General features: G+C 38.1%; 2 protein-coding genes across 2 annotated transcripts in view; one reads left to right on the top strand and one right to left on the bottom strand.

Annotated features, from left to right (window-relative positions):
* LOC120531458 (protein spinster homolog 2-like) overlaps nucleotides 1-10399 on the top strand; it is a 64291-nt gene extending 53892 nt beyond the window's left edge. Inside the window, exons 6-13 of the mRNA XM_039756891.1 lie at nucleotides 2284-2426; nucleotides 2636-2788; nucleotides 3441-3630; nucleotides 4565-4630; nucleotides 5138-5236; nucleotides 5666-5829; nucleotides 8103-8149; nucleotides 9117-10399. Of these exons, the coding sequence (XP_039612825.1) occupies nucleotides 2284-2426; nucleotides 2636-2788; nucleotides 3441-3630; nucleotides 4565-4630; nucleotides 5138-5236; nucleotides 5666-5829; nucleotides 8103-8145 (858 nt within the window). The 3' untranslated portion in view covers nucleotides 8146-8149; nucleotides 9117-10399. The remainder of the gene's footprint in view (nucleotides 1-2283; nucleotides 2427-2635; nucleotides 2789-3440; nucleotides 3631-4564; nucleotides 4631-5137; nucleotides 5237-5665; nucleotides 5830-8102; nucleotides 8150-9116) is intronic.
* A 6999-nt stretch (nucleotides 10400-17398) lies between these two features.
* mybbp1a (MYB binding protein (P160) 1a) overlaps nucleotides 17399-22827 on the bottom strand; it is a 44635-nt gene continuing 39206 nt past the window's right edge. Inside the window, exons 24-27 of the mRNA XM_039756890.1 lie at nucleotides 22311-22424; nucleotides 22091-22192; nucleotides 21368-21492; nucleotides 17399-19649 (exon numbers count right to left, since the gene is read on the bottom strand). Coding sequence (XP_039612824.1) covers nucleotides 19319-19649; nucleotides 21368-21492; nucleotides 22091-22192; nucleotides 22311-22424 — 672 coding nt within the window. The 3' untranslated portion in view covers nucleotides 17399-19318. The remainder of the gene's footprint in view (nucleotides 19650-21367; nucleotides 21493-22090; nucleotides 22193-22310; nucleotides 22425-22827) is intronic.

Below are 22827 nucleotides of genomic sequence, written 5' to 3'. Positions count from 1 at the left end.
TTAACTTTTTTTAAATGAAATACTTTTCATAGTGAACACTGTCCTACTGTGTAATACAGGGCACATCATGGAGTTATTGTCACTCTTCATTCTTGTCCATGCCCTTGGTCACACATACTCACTAATATTTGTTTTTTCACCACAACTCTCAAATGCTTTTGCTGACATTTTGCTATAACCAGCTGCATTAGTCAATTCTAGACTCTTTGCACTGATTCAGTTTAACTTTATTTAGTAAACATCAAGATTATATTATACCCCTAGTACATAATTCACAGATTTGCAGATGCAGATGCCAATAACAAGGTCTAGAACATTCCTAAGATGTAACTCAGTGTCAGGAACTCCTGTTTTGAATATCATTTGCTTCTAATGGAGGGTTTTATAGCCTTGGGTGTTTATTGGGTTAATTTATGTTTGAAATATAGTTATAGTTTTAATTTTGATTTATGAATCGGGCCATTATATTGCTGCCACTGTGATAGCACTATTGTTTCTAGGACAATCCTGGAGTGGGCGTGTCCTCAGAAGTCATGGACTGTAAATCACGACGTGACGGGATAAAGTGTCATTCCTAAACCATTCAAACCTTTTTGAAAAAGAATTCTTTGTTTTATCTTGGGTTTTTTAAACTCTTTGCACTCCTTCAGACTTTGTCTTACGATTATTAGCTTGGATTACTAATAGTTCTCCTAGTTCTGACCCTCGATACATTTTTTTTGACTATACTCCTTGTCTTCTGGTTGCCCTCTAAATTCTTATACCTGCTGGGTATAAAACTCAATCAGTCATAGGAATTCATCTTGGCTTTTTTAATGTTTGAAAACCTCACAATTTTTTTAACCTTGGTTCAGTTCTGGGTCTTTAGTTTTTGGTAGATTTCCTGCTATACTTCTCGTCTCAATTTGACTTGATCTATACATACCTACTCCTTGGTTTCTATTTTGCGTGTACATAGTACAAACCTTTTTCGCCACATCTTGTCTCACTTACTGAATTAATAATAGTAAGCCAACATCACTGTATTCCTGCACTGGCTAGCTCATTCATGATAATTCTTTTTTGTTGAGCAGCAGCATCACTCAGTGGAAGGTGCCTTATAGAGAAGTTTTAATTCCTGGCATGGTGAAAAAAACTCAGGTTGTCAAGAAAAACTTTCAGTGAAATAAATTAAATGATTACATGCAAGCAGAGCAGGAAAAAAATGGAAATTCATGAAATTATATAACATTATCATCACCTTGAAGCTAAAGAATAGAGATAAATGTTCAGTGTAAAATAAGGTCTACTGGTGAATGGACAATTAACATGAGTAGCTTGAGACAGTTTAGACTCTAAATTCAGGGAACCTTGGGTGTTCAACTCATTCATTCAGTTATCCTTGGATTTTTAAAATTGTGGTTTAGTAAAATGAGTTTCTGAATAGACAGGAAGCCAGTGCTTTGGAGCCATTTCAGGGGTAAAATAATGTAATGTGGACATATTACCAATCTTTCAGCATGTTTACATATAGTCATAATGTAAAAGAAGTGAAGAAAAATCAAACAACTTAGTGGAGCCTGCACAGAGATTAAATTTCGTTTAGCTTGTGTCAGCAATGTGTGGGAAAATTACTTAGGAGTTAGTGTTGAGGTAATCTAGGCACGTGGTAGCAGATGTATAGAAAGTCATTTCTGTGTCTAAGGGAGAGTGACAAGAGTGGACTCAAAAATATTAAATCATCAGACGTTCTTCACATAAAGAAACACTTTCAATTGTGAAGAAAGCATGTGCAGCAGAGCCAGCTCAAGAGCAACATGCTTGTGATTTTTAATATATCTCAGACTCTAGCAGCACTTTCAGCTTGTTAAAACAATCAGGAAGATAACCAAAGAGTAAGTGATGCAGCAAAATAAATAGCAGTAACTTCTGATTCTATTGTGGAGAAGCTAACAGTGAACACACAAAAACACTGAATTATTCATTTGTGCAAACATAAACAGAATCCACATGGCTAGCCAAATCCCTTTTTTAAACAAGTTCATGTAACACATTATCGATAAATATATAGTAAAATTCTGAATAATATACAACATAAAGGCCACCAGTAAAGTAAACTGGTTGCAAAGAAAACTTTTTGAGACTTTTATTTAGTACATTGTAATTTGAGATGTAAAAGTAAAGAATTTTGACTTGTGTGTGCATACATGTTTGTATGCATGTGTGCATTTGGCAAGTCAGATGTCTCATAGCAACTTCTACCTATATATATTTAAGTCTGTCACACTTTCAATTTCTTTTCAGGTTTCTCCACTGCTGGGCATGACAGCTGGGATTCTCATTCTGCTCTTTGTCCCTGAACCAAAAAGAGGTAATGCTGACCAGCCAGGTGGAAGGCTGAAGACTAGAACATCCTGGACATGTGACATGAAGGCTCTTGCAAAAAAGTAAGTTGATGACTTTGCCTCAGGAGCAGGGAAATTAAATGTGAGGTTAATGATTTTTTATCGTGCACTTCTTTAAACATGATAGATCCCTATTCTGTCAATTACTGAATAGGCAGTTAATCAATTGATTTTGAGATTAAGTTATGCCTAATTTGCAAGCCAAGACTAGCTAGCGCCCCATCACTAACCAATTTCTTTATCTTCCACAGCCGCAGTTATGTCTTCTCATCTCTGGCATCTGCGGCAGTATCATTTGCAACCGGTGCCTTTGGAATGTGGATCCCTCTGTATCTTTTCAGGGCCCAAGTGGTACAGAAAACAGAAAAGCCCTGCAATAAGGAGCTGTGCAGCATCAAAGACAGGTAGGAGGGATTATTCCTAAATTTTGTGTGTTTGAGGGAGTGTAAGAAGGCACTGCATTATCTGAATGCATCCATTAGAAAAAAGTAAGGAAACACCAAGCCAAACCTTCCTGTAGAAATCTGGCAAAATGAGAAATAGAAGGCAGCCTTCTTAAATTGAAAAATTAGTTTCTTATTAATACCTTCAGTTCTTTAAGTGATAGCAGCATCTCCAGTGCCACTTTAGGACAAGTGGTGAGCACCAGATTGAGAAAGACTCGCCCATTACAATATCTGTAGTGCTTCTATTGGGCTGATAGGACATAATGTAACTGAGAGACAGCCTTGCTTGGTTGTAAATTCACAGGTTTCATAATGTTTGTTTTATACACATTTCACTGATTTTTCATCTGCCACGTTCAGGATAAGAGGGTGTGGATTGCATAGAAATTCCAAATGTTCAGAACCCTCAAATTTTTTCTTTTCCTCCATTATTTGAGAAAGTTGTAAAGAAATCCCACCTTTCTAAGTGAAGTCATATTTATTGTACACTTACACGTCAGCTGCACCATAGAAAATCTGCCTCTGAACCTATTCTGGCAGGTAGGATGGTCAAAGAAGGTTGCACTTAATGAGGGGGCTAATATAATATTTCTCTTCTTCAATCTCATAGTCTGATATTTGGAGTCATTACCTGTGTGACTGGGTTCCTCGGTGTGATCATTGGGGCAGCTGCTACACGATTATGCCGCCTCAAGACACAGCGTGCGGACCCTTTGGTCTGTGCTATAAGCATGCTGGGTTCGTCCATCTTTATCTGCCTCATCTTTGTTGCTGCCAAAAACTCCATTGTGGGTGCCTATGTGAGTATTTCATTGACAATCGTTGTGAAATGGGCAGAGATTAATTTTGTGAGTCTCACAAACTAATCTGAATCCTCTCCAGTTTGAACGTCTATGTCATTTGCATTCTCTAATCAGTCATGCTAATGTGCTGCTGTGGCACAGTCTGCACTGCTATGGGCATTGTATATGCAGAACATGTTTATTTTAATTACATTTTTTTTTAATTACAATACCATCACTGTGTCAGAACTTTGACTGAAACAATTCTGTCAAGTTTTATTTTATTTATTTTTTGTTTTTCATAAAGATAACCATGCTATTGATTTACATAAGAAACATTTATTATTGTTTTATTTATTTTTAGTGAGTATCAGGGACCTGGAACACTGTATTGAGTAGGAGTCCCAAGAAGAATTTGGTTGAGAGATGTTTTTTGTTTTGTACAGCATACCATATGGTGCTATTTGTGTTATTTCACTTGCCATATGTGTCCATTTTAATGATTCTGATTATTTTGTAAAAACCTTTTCCTTATCTTTGTTCCATCAGTTTATCCCAATGCTTGTTTAACAACAAAATTCTGGATAAGTTGATGCATTTTCCTTATCTGTGACGCACAAGATAAATCTTTGTGATTAAGCAAATCAAAAAATTTTTTTAATGTTTGTCCATCTGTCAGATTATGACAATGTTATTTTGTTTCAGATGCTACCTGGGATAGTATTTTCCTAAATTTTGACTAGCCTGCGCCATTTACATATATATTTGTATTGTCCAGTGTAGTGCACACAATGTTGTCCCAATCAACCTAGAGATTTACATGACTCTGTGTAGTTGTACCAGCACTGAGTAACAGACCAGTGACTTCCCACTCTTTTGTTACCTTAAGGTGTAATAACATGACCATTATTACACTGATTTATGTTATTGTCTCTCTTTGTTTCTACCACAGATTTGTATTTTTATTGGGGAGACTCTACTCTTTTTAAACTGGGCAATCACAGCAGATATTTTAATGGTGAGTTGTCATATGTGCCCTCTGTGACGTCTTTGTTTCAGTCTGTTCAGCCTTTGCTAACTCCTCAATGCTACATGTCTGCATTCATTAGTTCAACCATTAGAATTGTTTCATCTTTCCCAAAATACAAATTTAAAGGAAATTATATCTGCAGTTGAATGCACAAATGGTGTGATATTTTGTCTACCAGAACAAATGCAAAATACCAATCAATTTAGATATAAGACTAATCAAACCACCAATACTGCTTTTAATAGTTTATAGAGGCTCTGGTCCAGTCTACTCTATTTTCTGCGATATCCTAGGCACCAGTTGGTGAGCTTGGAGAATTTCTGTCATATGCTTAGTAGTTAAGCCATGCCAAAGCATATTTGCACATACTGAATAACCATTAGACATATTCTGGATGTTACACAATAGTACTTAAAAGTAGTACTCCATATGAAACAATTCTAACTGCACAGGCAGTACCCCACTTTCTGAACCACATTTTTCCTCTTTCTCTAGTATGTGGTGATACCAACTCGCCGTGCCACTGCTGTGGCTCTTCAGAGCTTTACGTCACATATCTTGGGAGATGCAGGCAGCCCCTACCTGATCGGACTGGTAAGTACACCACCATCTTCTTGTAAACTTCGTGATGTAACCTTCTATGCTCTTTGTCATTTTAGGTGTACTGTTACCCTTCATTCGGCATTTGCTCTAAATAACACACTTTACAATAAGTACTATCACAGATCACTTTGCAAATCAATGAAGTGTAGAACAGAAAAGACAAAAAGGCCTTGCCATTTTCAAGATGATGCCTAGGTCTGTGTCATGTGTTAAACCTAATCAGCCCCAATAGGAGTGTGGAGGTTGATTACTAGTTGTTCTGGCCATTTGTCTCTAACAAGGGCTAACAACACCACTAGAGACAATGTAAAACTGTGAAAGCAAACGGCCTGGCCTTGTCCTACATAGCTCAGGGTGCAGGAAGAGCTGCTGACCCTCTACATATGTAGTCAGTACTTGATTGATGTGCTTTTTTTCCAGATCTCAGATGCCATTCGAAAAAGAAACTCTGATTCCATATTGTGGGAGTTCCTCAGCCTAGGCTATGCCCTGATGCTGTGCCCTTTCGTCATTGTATTAGGAGGAATGTTCTTTCTAGCTACAGCACTTTTCTTCCTAGATGACCGAGACAAGGCAGAAAAACAGTGAGTATGGACTGAGACATTGATGGCCTATTGTGAGAACTGGGTTAACTGTTGTTAAGTGTTGTATTAAATGAGTGTCCATTTTGTCAGAAATATGGATCAGAAATACAAGTCTGTAAAGGTTGCAAAACTTTGTGGCATCTCATTCACAATTATCTACTCTCGAGCCATCTGCAGCTAAGCACTAAATAATCTAAGACAGTCAACTTGGTCTATTGGTCTTCATTCCTACAAAGCAGTAATGACCGTGCAAGTGTAGGGGTCTTACTACTGAATTCAGTGTCATGTATGTAACTGTCCAAAATTCTGTAAGCAACAGTGACCCTTAAACATAAAAAGGCATTCAGTCTGTTTGTCTCTCAACCAACACCCCCACCCTCCAGTTCCTTTCAAAACAACTTTTTCCTGTTTTCAGATGGGACGCTGTTAAGCAAGAGATCCCCAGCATCTCTCGCTCCTTATAAGGTACTCTATCCTGCAATCAGCATTCCTAGCTGCCCTATGGGCAGAAAAAAATGTTCTTATCAAGTGCAAGCTACCTGCTTTCTTCTTACAGATTGAGTCCCCTAATGGAAGACCAGTCATTAATACACACAGTGAAGCAAAAAAGTAAGAGCCCAGTCCTGTTAGCAACTGTTAATTCACAGAGTGCCATTTAAGTAAGAAGGTGGCTTGCTGAGCTGAAATCACAAAGGGGCTTAGTGAATAAATACAGTAATGATGGCAGAAACACATCAACATGTGTCCTAGATATACAATACAGGTTAAATCTCCTTGATTTCCACACAAATGCACATCACACAGTATAGTCTATGTACCCACAGGTACAAAGACTCATCATGCCGACACCCATTGCACATGGAAGTATTTGTGTGACTACATTTATTGATGAAAATCACACCAGCAGGCACAAAGAGATAATTGTGTTACAAGTATTCATGTGTGTTGCATTCTTCTTTGTCTCATAATATGATAAATGCAAGCCCATGCAAACACAAATACAAAGAAAATGAATAAGCACCAATAATGTCATATAATGCAATTATTTTGACATTCCCTGGTGAAAAAAAAATGTACAGACACGCAAATGATGGTGTAACACCAGATGTACTCACTTAAAATGTGTTTGTTTTAAACACCCAGTGTGAGCATATGCATGCCTGTTGGTGTTACAAAGATATAAATATATAATAGATACATATATGCACACAGGTTCTGACATATTATAGAGAAAACATACTTATTTAATCCCTCATAATGAAATCTGAAGTGACAGTGGAACCAACTAATGTATTTCAGGAGTGCATCTGTCACCGACACATGCAAGTGAATGCAAGTCACTTAATGACAGACCTGTTCCACTGGTGAATTGTATAAGTAGGCAAAATCAGAGTCACATGTCCTCAAGAGAGATATACACGTTAATTATTAGTGTGTATTTGGATGACACGTTTATCTGAGGGAAGCTTAGATGATTTGGGCACAATCTAGCTATTCACTTCACTTTTTAAAAAAACAGAGCCCATGTAGGTAAGCAACTTGCTCAGGGTCACACAGTGGCTCACTAATGGGAAGCCTTAAACAAAGCACCAAGCTGCCTACTATTAGAGGAAGATGTGTCTGTCGTAATGTGGCATAAAACCAATCATGTTGCAGAAGTACAATCATTACACATTTACATGAGAGACATGTCAAAGCCTCCACATGTGCATACACTACATATTGTAGACAAACATATCATCTCACTTAACTCACTGGACCTGCTCCACCTGTGAAAGCAAGTTTGTCACACAGACATATGCTCAGGCCACGTGAAAAGCATGTACATGTTAAAACATGCTGTATGTGGCTGAGCCTGAACACCAACTATATTTTATTACAAGGTCTTTTCCCACAACCACATATCCAATAGAGTTTGTGTCTACAACATACATGAGTGCACACAGACATTTATGCCACTCACTGGGGCAAGCAGGACAACATGCACATAACAACAATCATTACAGACATGTCACATGCTATTTCTCCGTTCAGGAGGTCTCATGTTATTATCGAGCTGGAGTTAATGCTCGTGTCCCAGGGACACTTTCTTCTTGACAAAAGACTGCTGCCACTCACATATTTGTAATTTACACTTTGAGAATCCTGAGATACCACAATGATTGATGTCTTCAGTGGACACGCTGCTGACTAAGACAGACTGAGCCATATTTGCATGACTGTGTTTCTGTGCGAGTACAGCCTTATTCACATGATCTCTTCTTCTGTTTCAGGCTGAATCATCTTTCCATCTCACCCTCTTCCATGAAGGTCTGAAAAGGTAAATGCTTCTACCAAAAATAATAACTTCCAAATGCTAAGTGTCAGCAAAAGTGACATAGTTTACTCAAGCCATCTTTGATCTTAAAGGCTTTGTTTGCTGACTTCCAACCTATACAGTACAGGCCAAAAGTTTGGACACACCTCCTCATTCAATGTGTTTTCTTTATTTTCATGACCATTTACATTGGTAGATTCTCACTGAAGGCATCAAAACTACTTGGTCAAATAGCCCTTACACAGCCTGGAGGTGTGTTTGGGGTCATTGTCCTGTTGAAAAATAAATGATCGTCCAACTAACCTGTCTTCTGCACAACACAACTGCTGGTCCCAACCCCATTGATAAAGCAAGAAATTCCACTAAATAACCCTGATAAGGCACACCTGTGAAGTGAAAACCATTTCAGGTGGCTACCTGTTGAAGCTCATCGAGAGAATGCCAAGAGTGTGCAAAGCAGTAATCAGAGCAAAGGGTGGCTATTTTGAAGAAACTAGAATATAAAACATGTTTTCAGTTATTTCACCTTTTTTTGTTAAGTACATAACTCCACATGTGTTCATTCATAGTTTTGATGCCTTCAGTGAGAATCTACCAATGTAAATGGTCATGAAAATAAAGAAAACACATTGAATGAGGAGGTGTGTCCAAACTTTTGGCCTGTACTGTATGTGTCCAAACACCCCCTTCTATATGATAAGGCTACCCTCTCTTTGATTATCATCTCTTTATGATATATAGTATTGTACTTATTCAGCAGTATCTGTTTCTGGAGGCTATAGAGTAAGCCTCTAGTCCCACCTGGCTGTGTTCTGTCTACATGGGTTCAAACTGTACAGTTGCCTATTTTGTTCTTAATTTAACAATAATTATGTGCTTTTTACTCCCTTCCTCTGCAAAGAAATGGTCAATGTAAGCAGCACAAGTCTCCAGTGTCATTTTCTAAATGCCTTCTTTCTTCCATTTTCAGGTATACTGACTACAACATGAAGCCAGAAAGACTCAAGGGAAGACAACCATCTGGACGCTAAACTGTGTTTTCCAGTGACTGGCCTTGAACAACTGGGAAAGTGTACTTCCTGACCATTCCAAAGAGTCTAGTCCACTACGGCATGGCCGCAATTGTGAACTTGACTACCTTATACTACTGAAGGAAGCACAGTGCCAGAGACATGGCCTGCTCTGAGAAAACCATGTGTTCAAGGTGACAAGGATCTCATTTCCCAATGAACACTTCTGTGGCATCATGAAGATACTTGGCCAAAGAGCCCACCTCCCATGCCCAAATGGGGCCACTATCCCAAGCACTTCCTCTCTTCTAACGCTTTATGTAATAAGCTACATGATGTACATTGTTGTGCTTCTACCTGAAGATGAGGCCCTCTTTGTTTTTAGAGTGATAATTTGCACCTTATGTTTTTGCACGCTCAGCTAGTAGCTTCTATCAGACCTTTTCCTCAGTTCTCCCCCATGTTATTTACAATGCTTGCGTGTCAAAGACTGGTGGGCCTCAGGCAGACTGTCACAAAAGGAAGCCTCACCTATTCCAGTAACCTTACCAGGCCGGGGTTCCGAAGCAGGCATCTACTTTGTACTTAGAAGTTGTACGTTTGCCTTCCTTAGCATTGGAGACACCTTTTGTTTAGATAAGACTGCCACACACCTGCATCTTATTTTGCCCACAGCTGTACCGTACTGGACTGGTCACTCTATCCAAGCTGTACTGTTCTATAAGATTAGGAAAGTGTTTAACAAATACTGTTCAGGCAGAAACCTTAAATGTTTCAATGACCAGAAGAACAAAATGACCACCGGCTGAACTGAGGGATCTGGCAAGGCAGTGGATTTGTCCAAATTGAGCTGTCATAAAATTCACTCAGAAAAGCTTAATTCAATGGGTGGGGGAGAGGTTGGTTGGTTTCAAGAGTACTGCATTCTGAAATCTGGGCATCCAGACAGGTGTCCAGAAGACCCTGGGAGCCTCCCTGCCTTGCCTGCCAAGCACTCTGAGCCTCATTGTATCAGACAACTGCTTCTTGTCATTCAACGTGTCAGCAAAGCTGCATTGTGCTTCTTGTCATACAAGAATTCTGTAAAAAGTATTTTTTTTTCTGCGCAGTCAGAAAAGAGAGACAATTTTATTTTTCCGAACTACCTTGAATAAAATAGAAGGCAATTGTTTTGCTCCACTTGGAGCTGAAGGAGCAACTGATGCTTGATATGTAAATTATGAAATAAAACTTATTTAATCCATCCTTGAGTTCTTATTCTGTCATGGTACGAAGCAGAGAGGTGGTGAGGTAAGTGCAAGAGGTGAAAGACAGATGTGCGAGTAATGAATTGCAAATACTTCATTACTGTACTTAAGTAGTATTTTGAAGTATCTGTACTTTAATTGAGTATTTATTTTTCAGACGACGTTTTACTTTTATGCCTTACATTTTAACACAGATATTTGTACTTTTTACTCCTTACATTTTAAAAACAAGCCCGTTACTTTAGTTTTAATGCATTTGTGGGGAAATACGTATTTTTCTATTTTTCATCTTTTCACACTCTCGGCATAAAGACCGATTTCAACCTAAATGATTGGGCCAGAGGTATATAGGAAAGATGATCCCGATAGAGTATCAATCGGCGCGAATCACGCATGACGAACGTAACAAGACGGAAACGACGTAACAAGAAAGAAGAACGGAGCGGGGACTCGACTGTGAAAACAAGGCGGGCATGTGTCTATCGAAAGTAATTCCTATTCCCAGCAATATGCAAATTGTCTCTGAAGCTCAACACTCCATGACCTGCCTCGGCTTCCTCTGAGAGGCTTTTTAGCAGTGTAGGACTGATTTTTACACCCAAAAGGGCATGCCTTGATTCAGAGAACTTTGAGAACCAGCTTCTGCTGAAGTTGAATAAAAGACTATGGTAGTTTTGTAAAAATAAAGGAATTTCTGACAAAATTGTCATGCTGATATTGAAAGGTGAGCACTGGAGCAATGTGAGTGTTCATTATCAGTATACTGTTTTTGTTTTGTTGGTAATTTACAGTGATTTGATATTTTTCAAGCTGTATTAATACACTGTGAGTTTTCAGTCAGCATTGAACAGAAACTGCTTGTACAATCATTATTGGAGAGGCTACTTTTTACTTTTATATTTTGAATATATTTCAGAGCCTGTACTTTTTTACTTTTATTTAAGTAAAAAAGTTGAAAGAGTACTTGTACTTTTACCAGAGTCTTTTTTTACGCAAGTATCTGTACTTTTACTTGAACTTTTGCCACCTCTGGTGAAAGGACACAACATCCATGGCCCTGGGGCACACAAGTGTATTTGTAACAAACCGCCTCCATCTAACACTGGGGCGCTCAAATCATTGGGGAAAAACTGGATGATTGGAAAATGGTCCATCAGTTGTCAATTACTGAATGGTAAGGAATGGGTAAGAAGTTAAGTTATAAGAAAATGGCAACTGTTTATAATAAATAAATGAACACACCGCAAAACCATTAAAGGTTCAGAAACGTACACATTGTAAACCAGCCTGAATATCTGTCTACCAATCCAGAAGGGTTCTTCATAAAGTTTCACACTTTCAAAAAAGTTAACCTGGTGGTTCGGGAATGGGGCTCATGTTGACCTTGCAGTAAACTGTAGAGAGATCAGCACTGTTGTGCGTTCATCAGTTCGTAAGTAGAAGAACAGTGAATTGTACCATTTTTGTATGTTGAAGGTGTAAAAACAATGGCCATTTTGAGGCGTTCGTGCCTTCAGTATAGGTGTATATGTGGCTAGAGATGTTCAAAACTGGTCGGAAATGTGTGAGCACACAGGACTGCTTGCTATACACCAGCATCTAGTAAAGATGCTAGATGTGGCCTCCGAAACCAACAGAGCAGCAGCGATAGAAGGAGCCGCATTATAACTAGGGATTATAACTTGCCGGTGATGAAGAGGTGAAAGAAATAGTGCTGACCTGATTTCGCCGTTGAGCCAAACATGTTTTTCTTAAAAGTATTCAGAAGCTTGTGAATCTGAGGGTAGTGGGAACGCAGAGAGACTACATTGAGAAATGGTCATTTTAAAGTGTCTTTAAGATAAGCACACTTTTTAAAGAATCTTTGTATATACAATAATCCACAATACTGAAATAGGAGTAAACTGCAACGAGAAAAACAAAAAAATATAGTCGTGCAGCGCCGTTCCAGCCTGCGGGGGCCTCACGTATGAAAGACCTTTAAAAAAAAAAAAACTCTTACCTCGCTTTCCTGACAAGGACAGCTGGCTCATCCAGGCAATGATGGTGACCGCCTGGCTGTGGTGAGATCGTCTTTTTATAGCCTTCTCCCGCTGAAAGCTCTGAACATGCTAATTGTTATACCGGTACGCCAGCTCAGGCCGCTGTGTCTTCCCGCCTTGGCGTTGCCACTGCGGTTTTGCCGCTTTCCCGCTGCTGCACTAGTGTTGTGCCGTTACAATATTTACAGGGTAAACCATTAAACATAGTCTCACTTTCTTCTGCCAAACAGAAAAAGAAACGAAGACGCTATTGTGCCAGCTTTTATTTCAGATATGCATTAATGAATACATGTGAAATTTGCGACAGTCCCCTCCCGTTTGGAAGTCTTCTGGTAGGGATGGCTTTACTTTCGTGGGTAACAGGGCTGCTGAAGCTCAACAATCTGCATTAATGTTACCATCTCAGTTTCCTTTATAATCCACTTTGAATAAGGGCTCTCTTTAATTTAGAATGACTACTCTTTTGTAGTGTTCTGTTCCTCCCATGCTCCTACATGATTCTCTTCTGTCTGTTTCTCTCAGACTCACCTTTATTAAATTCGGCATTGTTATCGTTAAGTTACTCAGAGCGAAGGATATCCCTGCCGACCATTTGAGAAAAAAAAATAAGTACAAATAGTACTGCATATATTATCATTCGAGCATATACACACAAGTGAGTTGTTGATTAGATACACCTGCTCATTAATGCAAATGACTTGCCCCTTCAAGCAGCCAATAATGTGGCTGCACCTTTATATATATATATATATATATATATATATATATATATATAGCAGGCAGACACTGTGGAGGTTTAGCTGTTATTTGGCCATACATTAGCATAAGAAAAACACGTATATATCTAAAAAGTGCTGGTGCTAGGTTATTGTGTGCCCTAGGCCATGCTTATTAGTGTGCCAACTGACTGTTCGGTAACTAACCTGCACCCTAGGCAAATGCCTAATTCACATTAATGGTGGCACCAGCTCTGTATTTGAGTGACTTTGAATGACTCTCAGAAAGAGCAGGCATCCTGGGATGCTTCCACACAACAGTCTCCACAGTTCACACAGAAATTCAGTTAATAACAAAACTCATTTAGTGAGCCATAATGCAGTATGTTAAAACACCAGGAGAATGGCCAGACTTGTAAAGAGCAGTTAATTGAAGATTTCTGTTAGTTTGAACAAGCAGGTGCATGCAGAATGGCATCTCTTTAGGGCACAACACAGTAAACCTTGAAGCAGATGACTTACAGCATCAGAATATGCTGGATTTACTTCTGTCAGACAAAGTGAGGCTACAGTGGTTATTAACAAGACCAAAACTAGACATGTGTCAATTTGAAGAATAATGACAGCTCTCAATTGTGATTTTCTGTGACATGCAGATGCTAGAGTCAGATTTGTAAACAGCATGAATTAATGGCTCTCTCCTGCCATGTGTTATATTACAGGCTGGCAGCAATAGTGTAATGGTGTGTGGTGTTTTCTTAGTGTACATTAGGCTTCTTAATATTAAAATGTTTTTCATTTAAAGGCCACTGCATACCTAACCTCTGTTGCTAAATCTTTTATGCCCCTTTATGGCCACAATCTTCGCTTTTTTTAAAATGACAACTGCAGCAAGATAATGTTCCTTATCACAAACAACATATCTACTCATAATGGTTACACAAACACGAGAGTGACTTCAGTTTAAGGGACTGTGCAGTCCTCACATCTCAATCCAATACAAATCCTTTTCAATTAAGTAGAATGGCTGTTTTACATTGACCTTCTTCTTTTGGCTGCTCCCATTAGGGCTCGCCACAGCAGATCATTTTGTTCCAAATCCTCCTGTCCTCTACATCTTGCTCTCTCACCACATCCATAAACCTTCTCTTACGCCTTCCTCTTTTTCTCTTTCCTGGCAGTTCTATATTTAACATCCTTTTCCCAATATACCCAACATCACTCCTCTACACATGTCTAAACCAATGCAATCTCACCTCTCCGACTTTGTCTCCAAACCATCCAATCTGAGCCGACCCTCTAATGTACTCATTTCTAATCCTGTCCATCCTCGTCAGACCCAATGCAAATCTTAGCATCTTTAATTCTGCCACCTCCAGCTCTGTCTCCAACCCATATAACAAAGCTGGTCTCATTACTGTCCTGTAGACCTTCCATTTCACTCTTGCTGATACCAGTCTGTCACAAATTACTCCTGACACTCTTCTCCACCCTGCCTGCACTCTCTTTTTCACCTCTCTTCCACAATCCCCATTACTCTGTACTGTTGATCCCAAGTATTTAAACTCATCCACCTTCGTCAACTCTACTCCCTGCATCCTCACCATTCCACTGACCTCCCTCTTATTTACACAAACATATTCTGTCTTGGTACTACGGACTTTCACTCCTCTCCTCTTTAGAGCATATCTCCTCCTCTCCAGGGTTTCCTCAACCTGCTCCCTACTCTTGCTACAGATCACAATGTCATCAGCAAACATCACAGTCCAAGGGACTCCTGTCTAATTTCATCTGTCAACGTGTCCATCACCATTGCAAATAAGAAAGGACTCAGAGCCGATCCCTGACGTAATCCCACCTCCACGTTGAATGCATCAGTCACTCCTACTGCAGACCTAACCACTGTCACACTTCCCTCATACATATCCAGTACAAGTCTTACATACTTCTATGACACTCATTTACATTGCTAATGTGGGAGTAAAACATTTACAGGAATTGTGTGATGCTCTCATGTAAACATGAACCAAAAATCCCTGAGGATATTTCCAACACCTTTATAGAATTCAGGCTGTTCTGGAAGCAAAACTGGGTCCTAATAGGTACTAGATAATGTTGACCTTATTTTGTACACCTTAAGTGGATAACACAGAGTTATATATTGATATTCCACCTTCAAACAGGTAGCATATGTTAAATCTTTTGAAAATATGTGGACTACATGCAGAAGTCAAAACAATATTCAAATCTGACATATAATTAATGTGGGATATACTGTAGCTTTGTTTCACCCATTTGACTTTATTAGCAGTGAAGAATTAACAGTAGTCTCAGTTATCACAGTGGCTAACACACAGTATTTTAGAGCTTTGTTTGTTTGTACCAAAACCTTGGCAATGAAACTCAGAAACATTTTTTTGTAAGCCCTGATCATTTCTGTCTTAAATGCAGTTAATGCCAGAGCTTCACTGGGAGTAGGAAATCTGAGTCTCTGATATTTATTTTACCCTCACATATAAGCCTACACAAATCCCTTTCACCTAGATCACCTATGCCTAATTCCCAGTGATTGAAGTGCACAAGACAAAATGTAGAAGGCAGGGGAAGAGAGACAACCCATCAGTAAAGTCATTTGTCATTCCATAGCTGAGCTAACAATTTCATCTTACTATGTGCATGACAATGAACCTGAACTTGAGTTTTTATCAATGGGGCATCTAGACGCCTGATTACAGATAAGCACTATGTTTGACTAAACTTGTTTTCTATGCTCTCCTGCGGCCATACACCTATTTTAAGGATTTAAACATATTTTTTGGTTTGTAAATCACTATGAGAGAAGCATAGTTAACACAGTGGTTAGGGCACCTTCTGCCTCACAGCTCTATAGTCTCAGCCCAGTCATAGTCTTTGTGAAATTTGTATGCTTTTCCCATTATCTGCGAGGGCTCCTGGTATTCCAGTACTAGACAACCAAACCTAATCCCCTGCACCATGTGTGGTAAAGACAACCCTGGTCAGTTAGTTGGTCACTCTAAACGGACCCCATGTGAAAATGTATTGGTGTACATAATTGTGCCCTGTGATGAACTGGCATCCCTTGCAACGTTGGTTCCCATTTTAAACCTACTACTGCCAGGGCAGGCACATGCTCCCTGGATTCCTTAAGTGGATAAGCAGGCTAAAATATGGATTGGCAGGCATGGCCATGTGCTTTGGCCACATTTAAAGTATCTACACTCCTTTGCTGAAAACTTTACAAATACAATCTTTTAAAGCTGCTAATCCATACTTGTTGGCTAGACTGTGATAGGGCTACCCCTACTAATTAGCTTTTTATTGGTCATCCATTTATTACAAAAACATTACGCAAAGCTCACCGTAATGCACTTTGAATTGCATTTTAATACTATAGAAAAGGAAAAATACCTATTCACATTCAGAAAAGCCAGTGTATGCATTCTTAAACCAGAACCACCTCTTTGATGAGGTTTTATCAGCCAGCTCTGTCAAAGTTTCAGAATCACATTAAAACTGAAATGGAATGAGCAGAGTAGGGCATTCAATAGTAAAGAGGTTTTAAAACGGTGAAAATCACATCAGACATTTCACTGAAGAGTAGCTCCCCAATGATCATGGTAGCACGCACCATACACTAAGATCTGCTGGTGCAAAACATTTCTATTATCCTATTTTCTGCCTTGTTGCATATGAAGGGCAACAATTCACCAGTTTTGAAACAGGATTCTGGAATCGCACTCCATATATTGTGACAAATAAAAAGTACTATATTTCAAAACCGCCTCTCAGGTGTACATGACAGCTGTAATGATTAATATGTTTTTACAGAACCATATAGTTCAAAAGTATTAGGTAATTTTATCACATTAGTCATTCTTTTGCTAACAAAGTGAAAAATAGCACTTTTGATTTTCTTACCTATGGAAGTAGTTCCCTGCCCGACTGTGACACTGAAATTAGACTTGCATTTCACAGCAGGTTAAACACAAATTAAGTGCTCCATCTACCTGAGACATTTAAAAATTTCGCCATTTGATTCTTAACGTCGTTAAGGGTATTAAATGACTTTAGGAATTTTCCCTATTTTTTTTCTTTGGAAGGATTTTTTTTGCATCTTTAGCCAATCTTCCATCAGGTTTTCAGCCCAGCTCCTCAATGAGACTCATGGCTAGTGCTTTTCTTTTCAACTAACATATCAAATGGAGGCAGACTACTGTTAAATAGAACTTCTTGTTTATTAAGACATACTGTATATCTGTGTACATTTCTTAGGGAAGTAGTATTGCAGCATCTCCCTGACTTTACAGAGTAAACGAACATCATTTAAAAAAAAAAAAAAAACATTATCTTCAGTTTCATCCAAAATTTTAAAAAGCAAAAAAGAATCAGATACAAGTGGAACAAACATCCTACTGTGATTCATGAATACTGTGTCGATATTTTCTCTTACAGAGACTACAGACAGATAAATAATACTCGTGTCTAACCAGCCTTGCATACATGAATGCAAACACACATATACACACACAGACATGCACACGTGAGTCGGTGTTCTCTGGCATTTCTGAACTTGGACTAGCAATGATTAGATGCACACCTAAGCATCTTGCTGCATTACAGGTAGGATTTGGCTTTCATTTAAAGACTGGTTGTTGCAAAAATCAGCACCCACAGACATATACGAGGGAGAGTATTGAACAATCCTGGTTATTTGAGTACTAAATTATTTAGAATATTTATTTATCATTTGCATATGTATGGACAATATGCATAAAATAGAATGTTTGAACCAGTAAAAGCAACCCTGGTGTTATCTGGTAAAGTTTGTTGAGAAAAAAAAATAACATCCTGGCTTCAGTGAAACGTCTATTGGAATGGCTTAGTAACTACTAACAATTGTATAACCAACAGCAACTTGCCATATTCAACTACATGAAAATGACAGTCTCAGAGGACAGTTAAAATAGAGTATACATTCCATCATTAATACAGTGTACCAAATACCAAATAAAATGTTTCAGCACCCAACACTAAAAATAAATCATTTGGCTAAATTGAAACGTACAGTTGTCTTTATGCTGGTTCTGTCATATTTTCTAATCTGAATAGTCAATCCACCCAGTTTCTAACTCATAATCCAATTCAGGGTTGTGGCCTAAGCTCATGATGGTAACACTGGGAACAAGACAAGCATGCCAATCTATCTGTCTCAAGGTGCATGCATTCATACCGGATGGTGTTTTAAATTGACTCATGTCTGTTCATATCACATTATTTTGCTGTTAAAAATGAGTTAAGTGATAACAATTTACATATTATAAAAAATAAAAAAAACACAATCTGAATATAAGAATTCATTTTTGTATGTATGCAATCAGTGGTCATTCCCCAGAAATGTTGTTTTCTTACTTTATACTATTATACCATACCGATTGGCGTTACCTTAAATACTGATCTGTTGATCTTGATCAAAAATGGTAATCTATGCCCAAATGACAAAATATATCTTGATTTTTCATTTTTTCTAAAGTTTTTACTTCTAAATTCAAAGTGCAAATCACTGCATTCCTCTCAATAAAGTAGTCCACTATTACTTCTTTCCATTAGGCAAATTAGGAAATGAACTCAACCTTAAACAAAAAAGTGGACACTTAAAAGGAAAACATAAAATTGTGAAACTTACACACTTTTAGTAACTTTTATCCTTGCTTTTTCATAAATGCAACTAATTTATTGCTTTTAAGTACTTCCATCCTTAAAAATGTATAAAGTGAATGATAAAAAAATTAATCTTCAACTTGTTGATCAACATATCGTGTCTCTAACTGACCCAAATATTTTGTTTGTATCCTTGTGATCTGTGCAAAAGTATAAAACCCACTGAAATATCATTAGACCCTGATTCATCACTCTACATTAAATTGTGGCCAAAGAGAGTGAATTAGGAAGTAAAGTTGTGTTAGAAGGGAATCCCAAGAAAGCAGGCTTGTGTTTTGTACACATCGATCATTTATCAATAAAATATAGAAATTACATTGAACAGTTCAGTTCTATTAAATAATAGACAAAAATGGTAAAAGTGAACCTGTATCATATAAAACTAGTTTCGGCATATTTACTTGGAAGGCAGTTTATTTCACTTGGTATTTCCAGGCTTCTGCTTTGCTTTCTTTTGTTTGTGTTTCTTATCATTGGCACCTTTGATCTTCTTAGATGGAGTAGCACTTTGTTCATCTAATGCTTTTCTCTTGGATTTCTTTTGTTTTCTGATGTTTTTCTTTCCATCTTCCTCTGTTATTTTGTCATCCTCTGTGCTCAATTTAGACATATTTACCTCCTCCACAGTCTGCTTCTTCCGATTCTTGCGTTTTTTCGTATCTGGAAGAAAGCCTTTCTTTTTCTTCTTTTGCAAATTCTGTTTAGACTGTTCTTCCTCAGCAACCCTCACTTTTTCCTTTTTTGGTTTACTGCAAACACAAGAGAAACCAAAATGATAAATTTAGATTATAAACGAGAAAATGCTTTTATACACCATATTATTTCTGCCACGATATTAAGCATGAATCTTCTGTTATGGTACAGGAATTGCCAGTTCCTCTGCCAAGTGCTTTTCTTACCAATGATTCACTACTTTATATAGCACAGGGTTTAAAAATATACATTTACTTTAATTGCAGTCCAGGTACAACAAACAGATGATGATTCTCTCAGAATCATACAAGTTAAGAGTGGCACTATCACCAGTGTTGTTTCTGTTTTAGTACGGAGTCTTTAGTTGTAGTCACATCACATGCCTAAGTGGTGCCATCTAAGGTTGATGTTTCACTTTAATTTTGTCTCCACACAATGCCTGTATTGGATAAGATGCTTTGAACAGGTGAATGGATGAAAATTACATTTTGTGTAGTATTTAACTATATAATCTACACAACTACATAAATCTAAAACAGTGTTTCTTAAACTTTTTTTCTCCTAGAGACCCAAGTCTGCCTTTTTTGTGTCTACAAGGCCCAGAATTGCCGGAGACAGTTATCTACTTCCACCCTGGAGAATCATCACAGGTCATACCAAAGCAATGTAATTTGCTTAAACTGTCCATGCAGAACCATCACAAGATACTCCACAAAATGTATACAACCCTTTCCCACTGAATACAATTGTGAATCACAACTCTGCGCGAAAAACAAATTCAGAAAACATGTTACTCATACTTTAAGAACCTATGATCTATAAAACTGAACCATTAAATCTAAGGACATTTATCTAGTAGTTGGCAGCATGTTCTTGAGTAAGGTGCACAATTCTGTTAAAAAAAATCAACTAAGCAATGCTAAATCAGTATAGCTATAATTAATGTAATTAAACCATGTATTACATTAACAAATTATTAAATTAAAAAAATATACATTTACTTTGCTTCTAAATGTTAGTTTATACATGTTATTCACAAAGATAAGTAAATTTTATGTCTCTGCAGTGATGTGAGGACTAATATTGCAGTGATGTGCCCATCTCCCACATCACTGAATTGGATTAAACAGAAATGGGAATATTATATTATGTTATACACTTAAACAATATTTCCATGCAACTCCTTCAGTGAAAAGCATAACATTTTAAAAAATATATCATAATTAAGAATTTGCGATTTAACTATTGGCCGGCACAGTGGCGCAGTGGTAGTCCTGCTGCCTCGCATTAAGGAGACCAGGGTTCACTTCCCGGGTACTCCCTGCGTGGAGTTTGCATGTTCTGCCCGTGTCTGCGTGGGTTTCCTCCCACAGTCCAAAGACATGCAGGTTAGGTGGATTGGAGATTCTAAATTGGCCCTAATGTGTGCTTGGTGTGTGGGTGTGTTTGTGTGTGTTGTGGTGGGCTGGCGCCCTGCCCACGGTTTGTTTCCTGCCCTGCGCCCTGTGTGGCTGGGATTGGCTCCAGCAGACCCCTGTGACCCTGTAGTTAGAATATAGAGGGTTGGATGATGGATGGATTTAACTATTGCAACACAGTGCTGCCCCCAAGAAAAAGTGTTTCAACTTTTTCTTTTTTTTTTTAATAATTGTTCCAATTTAGTTCAGTTTTAATTATAGTATATAACTTGTAAACTTAATATCTTCTAAATCCAATGTGATAGCCATTAGGCTGATTTTCTTCATGGAAGATTCTCCAATCAAAAACTACTTACAAGATGCCAAATAGCTTCATTACACTCCAGTATGTATCACTTTGTTGCAAAGACCGGTGAAAGTCCTGCAATTGGTCCAGGGACTGTAACAGAGGCAAGATGTCCGTCAGACTGATTGATAGTTTCTGGGGATAAAAAATATGATAGAATTAGCAGCATGAAACAGTAATAGTACTGTATACAGAATAGAGACACAGGGCTGATAGCACATACCAATTTTAAATGAAGGGTGAGCACACTTTAAATCAGAAGCTTTGTTCTTTAAGGCCCTAGCATTTATTTTTACTTGGGTCAATCTTTCCACCAATAAGCCAGGCTCTTAATGATTTCTATCCACCCTTTTTTCAATTGAACCTTTTATCAAATAAAATAGCACGGCTGGCTCCATGGCTAGTTATATTTATTAGTCAACAAGCCACTAAAAACAAATAGTCTGTGATTGAATATTTCTTTCTTTAGTTTTAGATCCCTAAACTATATTTAATAAACACAAACAAAAACCTATCCTACTTACAAAGCCAGCCATTCTACTACTTCCGTCAAAAAAGGGGACTAAATATGTTGTTTCGGGGAACAGACATGCTCACCTCTGGGTTTAAACAGAACACCAATGAGGTAATTAAAAATTTTAAACATTTCAAGCAGACTGAATAATTTTAGAATGATTATAAAATGAGTCTTGTGGAAAATGAATTAGTTTGCAAGTGTGAGACATAGACTGACCTGTTTTTGGATTGTAGTGATGAGAAATCGGGTCAACTCCAGACACTTAATCACTTTCTCGTGATCTACTTTCACTCTGAATACAGATATAGATTTCAGGCACTGAAAGTCAGAGGAAGCACATAAGACACTATGAACTTGCACAATTTTACAGTTTTTCAAAGTTATGTATGTGCACACACATGTAAAACGTCTCTCTCACCATGTTACCAATACAGACCTGTATAACTTGAGCCAACACCTGTTCAATCAAATCACTCCATGCAACTTCTGTCAAGGACTGACAGACCTCCCGTGTTTGGAGAACTTTGAGCACCAGAGAACAAGCCTGGCCCTAAAGGACAACAGTGGGAGAGAGTAATGAGTAAAATTCAACACCTTTCATTTAATTTTTAGATGGTCCCATTCATGATAAGCATGGCCAAGTGTGCTGAAGATACAGGGTGAGCCAAAAAAAAAGTACTACATTTCAAATGTTTATTCTACACTAACGGTACAAGACAAAAGACATTTCGTTATGACACAAGAAAGAGTATGCAAAATAGATTTTTTTCAAAGTGTTTTAAAAATGATGTCTTCAAGGTGGTGGCCATCATTAGTGATACATTATTCGAGACGATTTCTGAATGTTCACGTGACTCATTTGGCCATTTGAAGGGGAATAGAGGCAATTTCGTGGCAAATAGCACCCCTGAAGGCTTCAAGATTTTGAGGTTGGTATGTGTATACATTCAACA

The sequence above is a fragment of the Polypterus senegalus genome, chromosome 6 (assembly GCF_016835505.1).
Source record: "Polypterus senegalus isolate Bchr_013 chromosome 6, ASM1683550v1, whole genome shotgun sequence".
NCBI lineage: Eukaryota > Metazoa > Chordata > Cladistia > Polypteriformes > Polypteridae > Polypterus > Polypterus senegalus.
The sequence above is the reverse complement of the archived record's forward strand: the minus strand, read 5'-3'. Positions and strand labels throughout refer to the sequence as shown.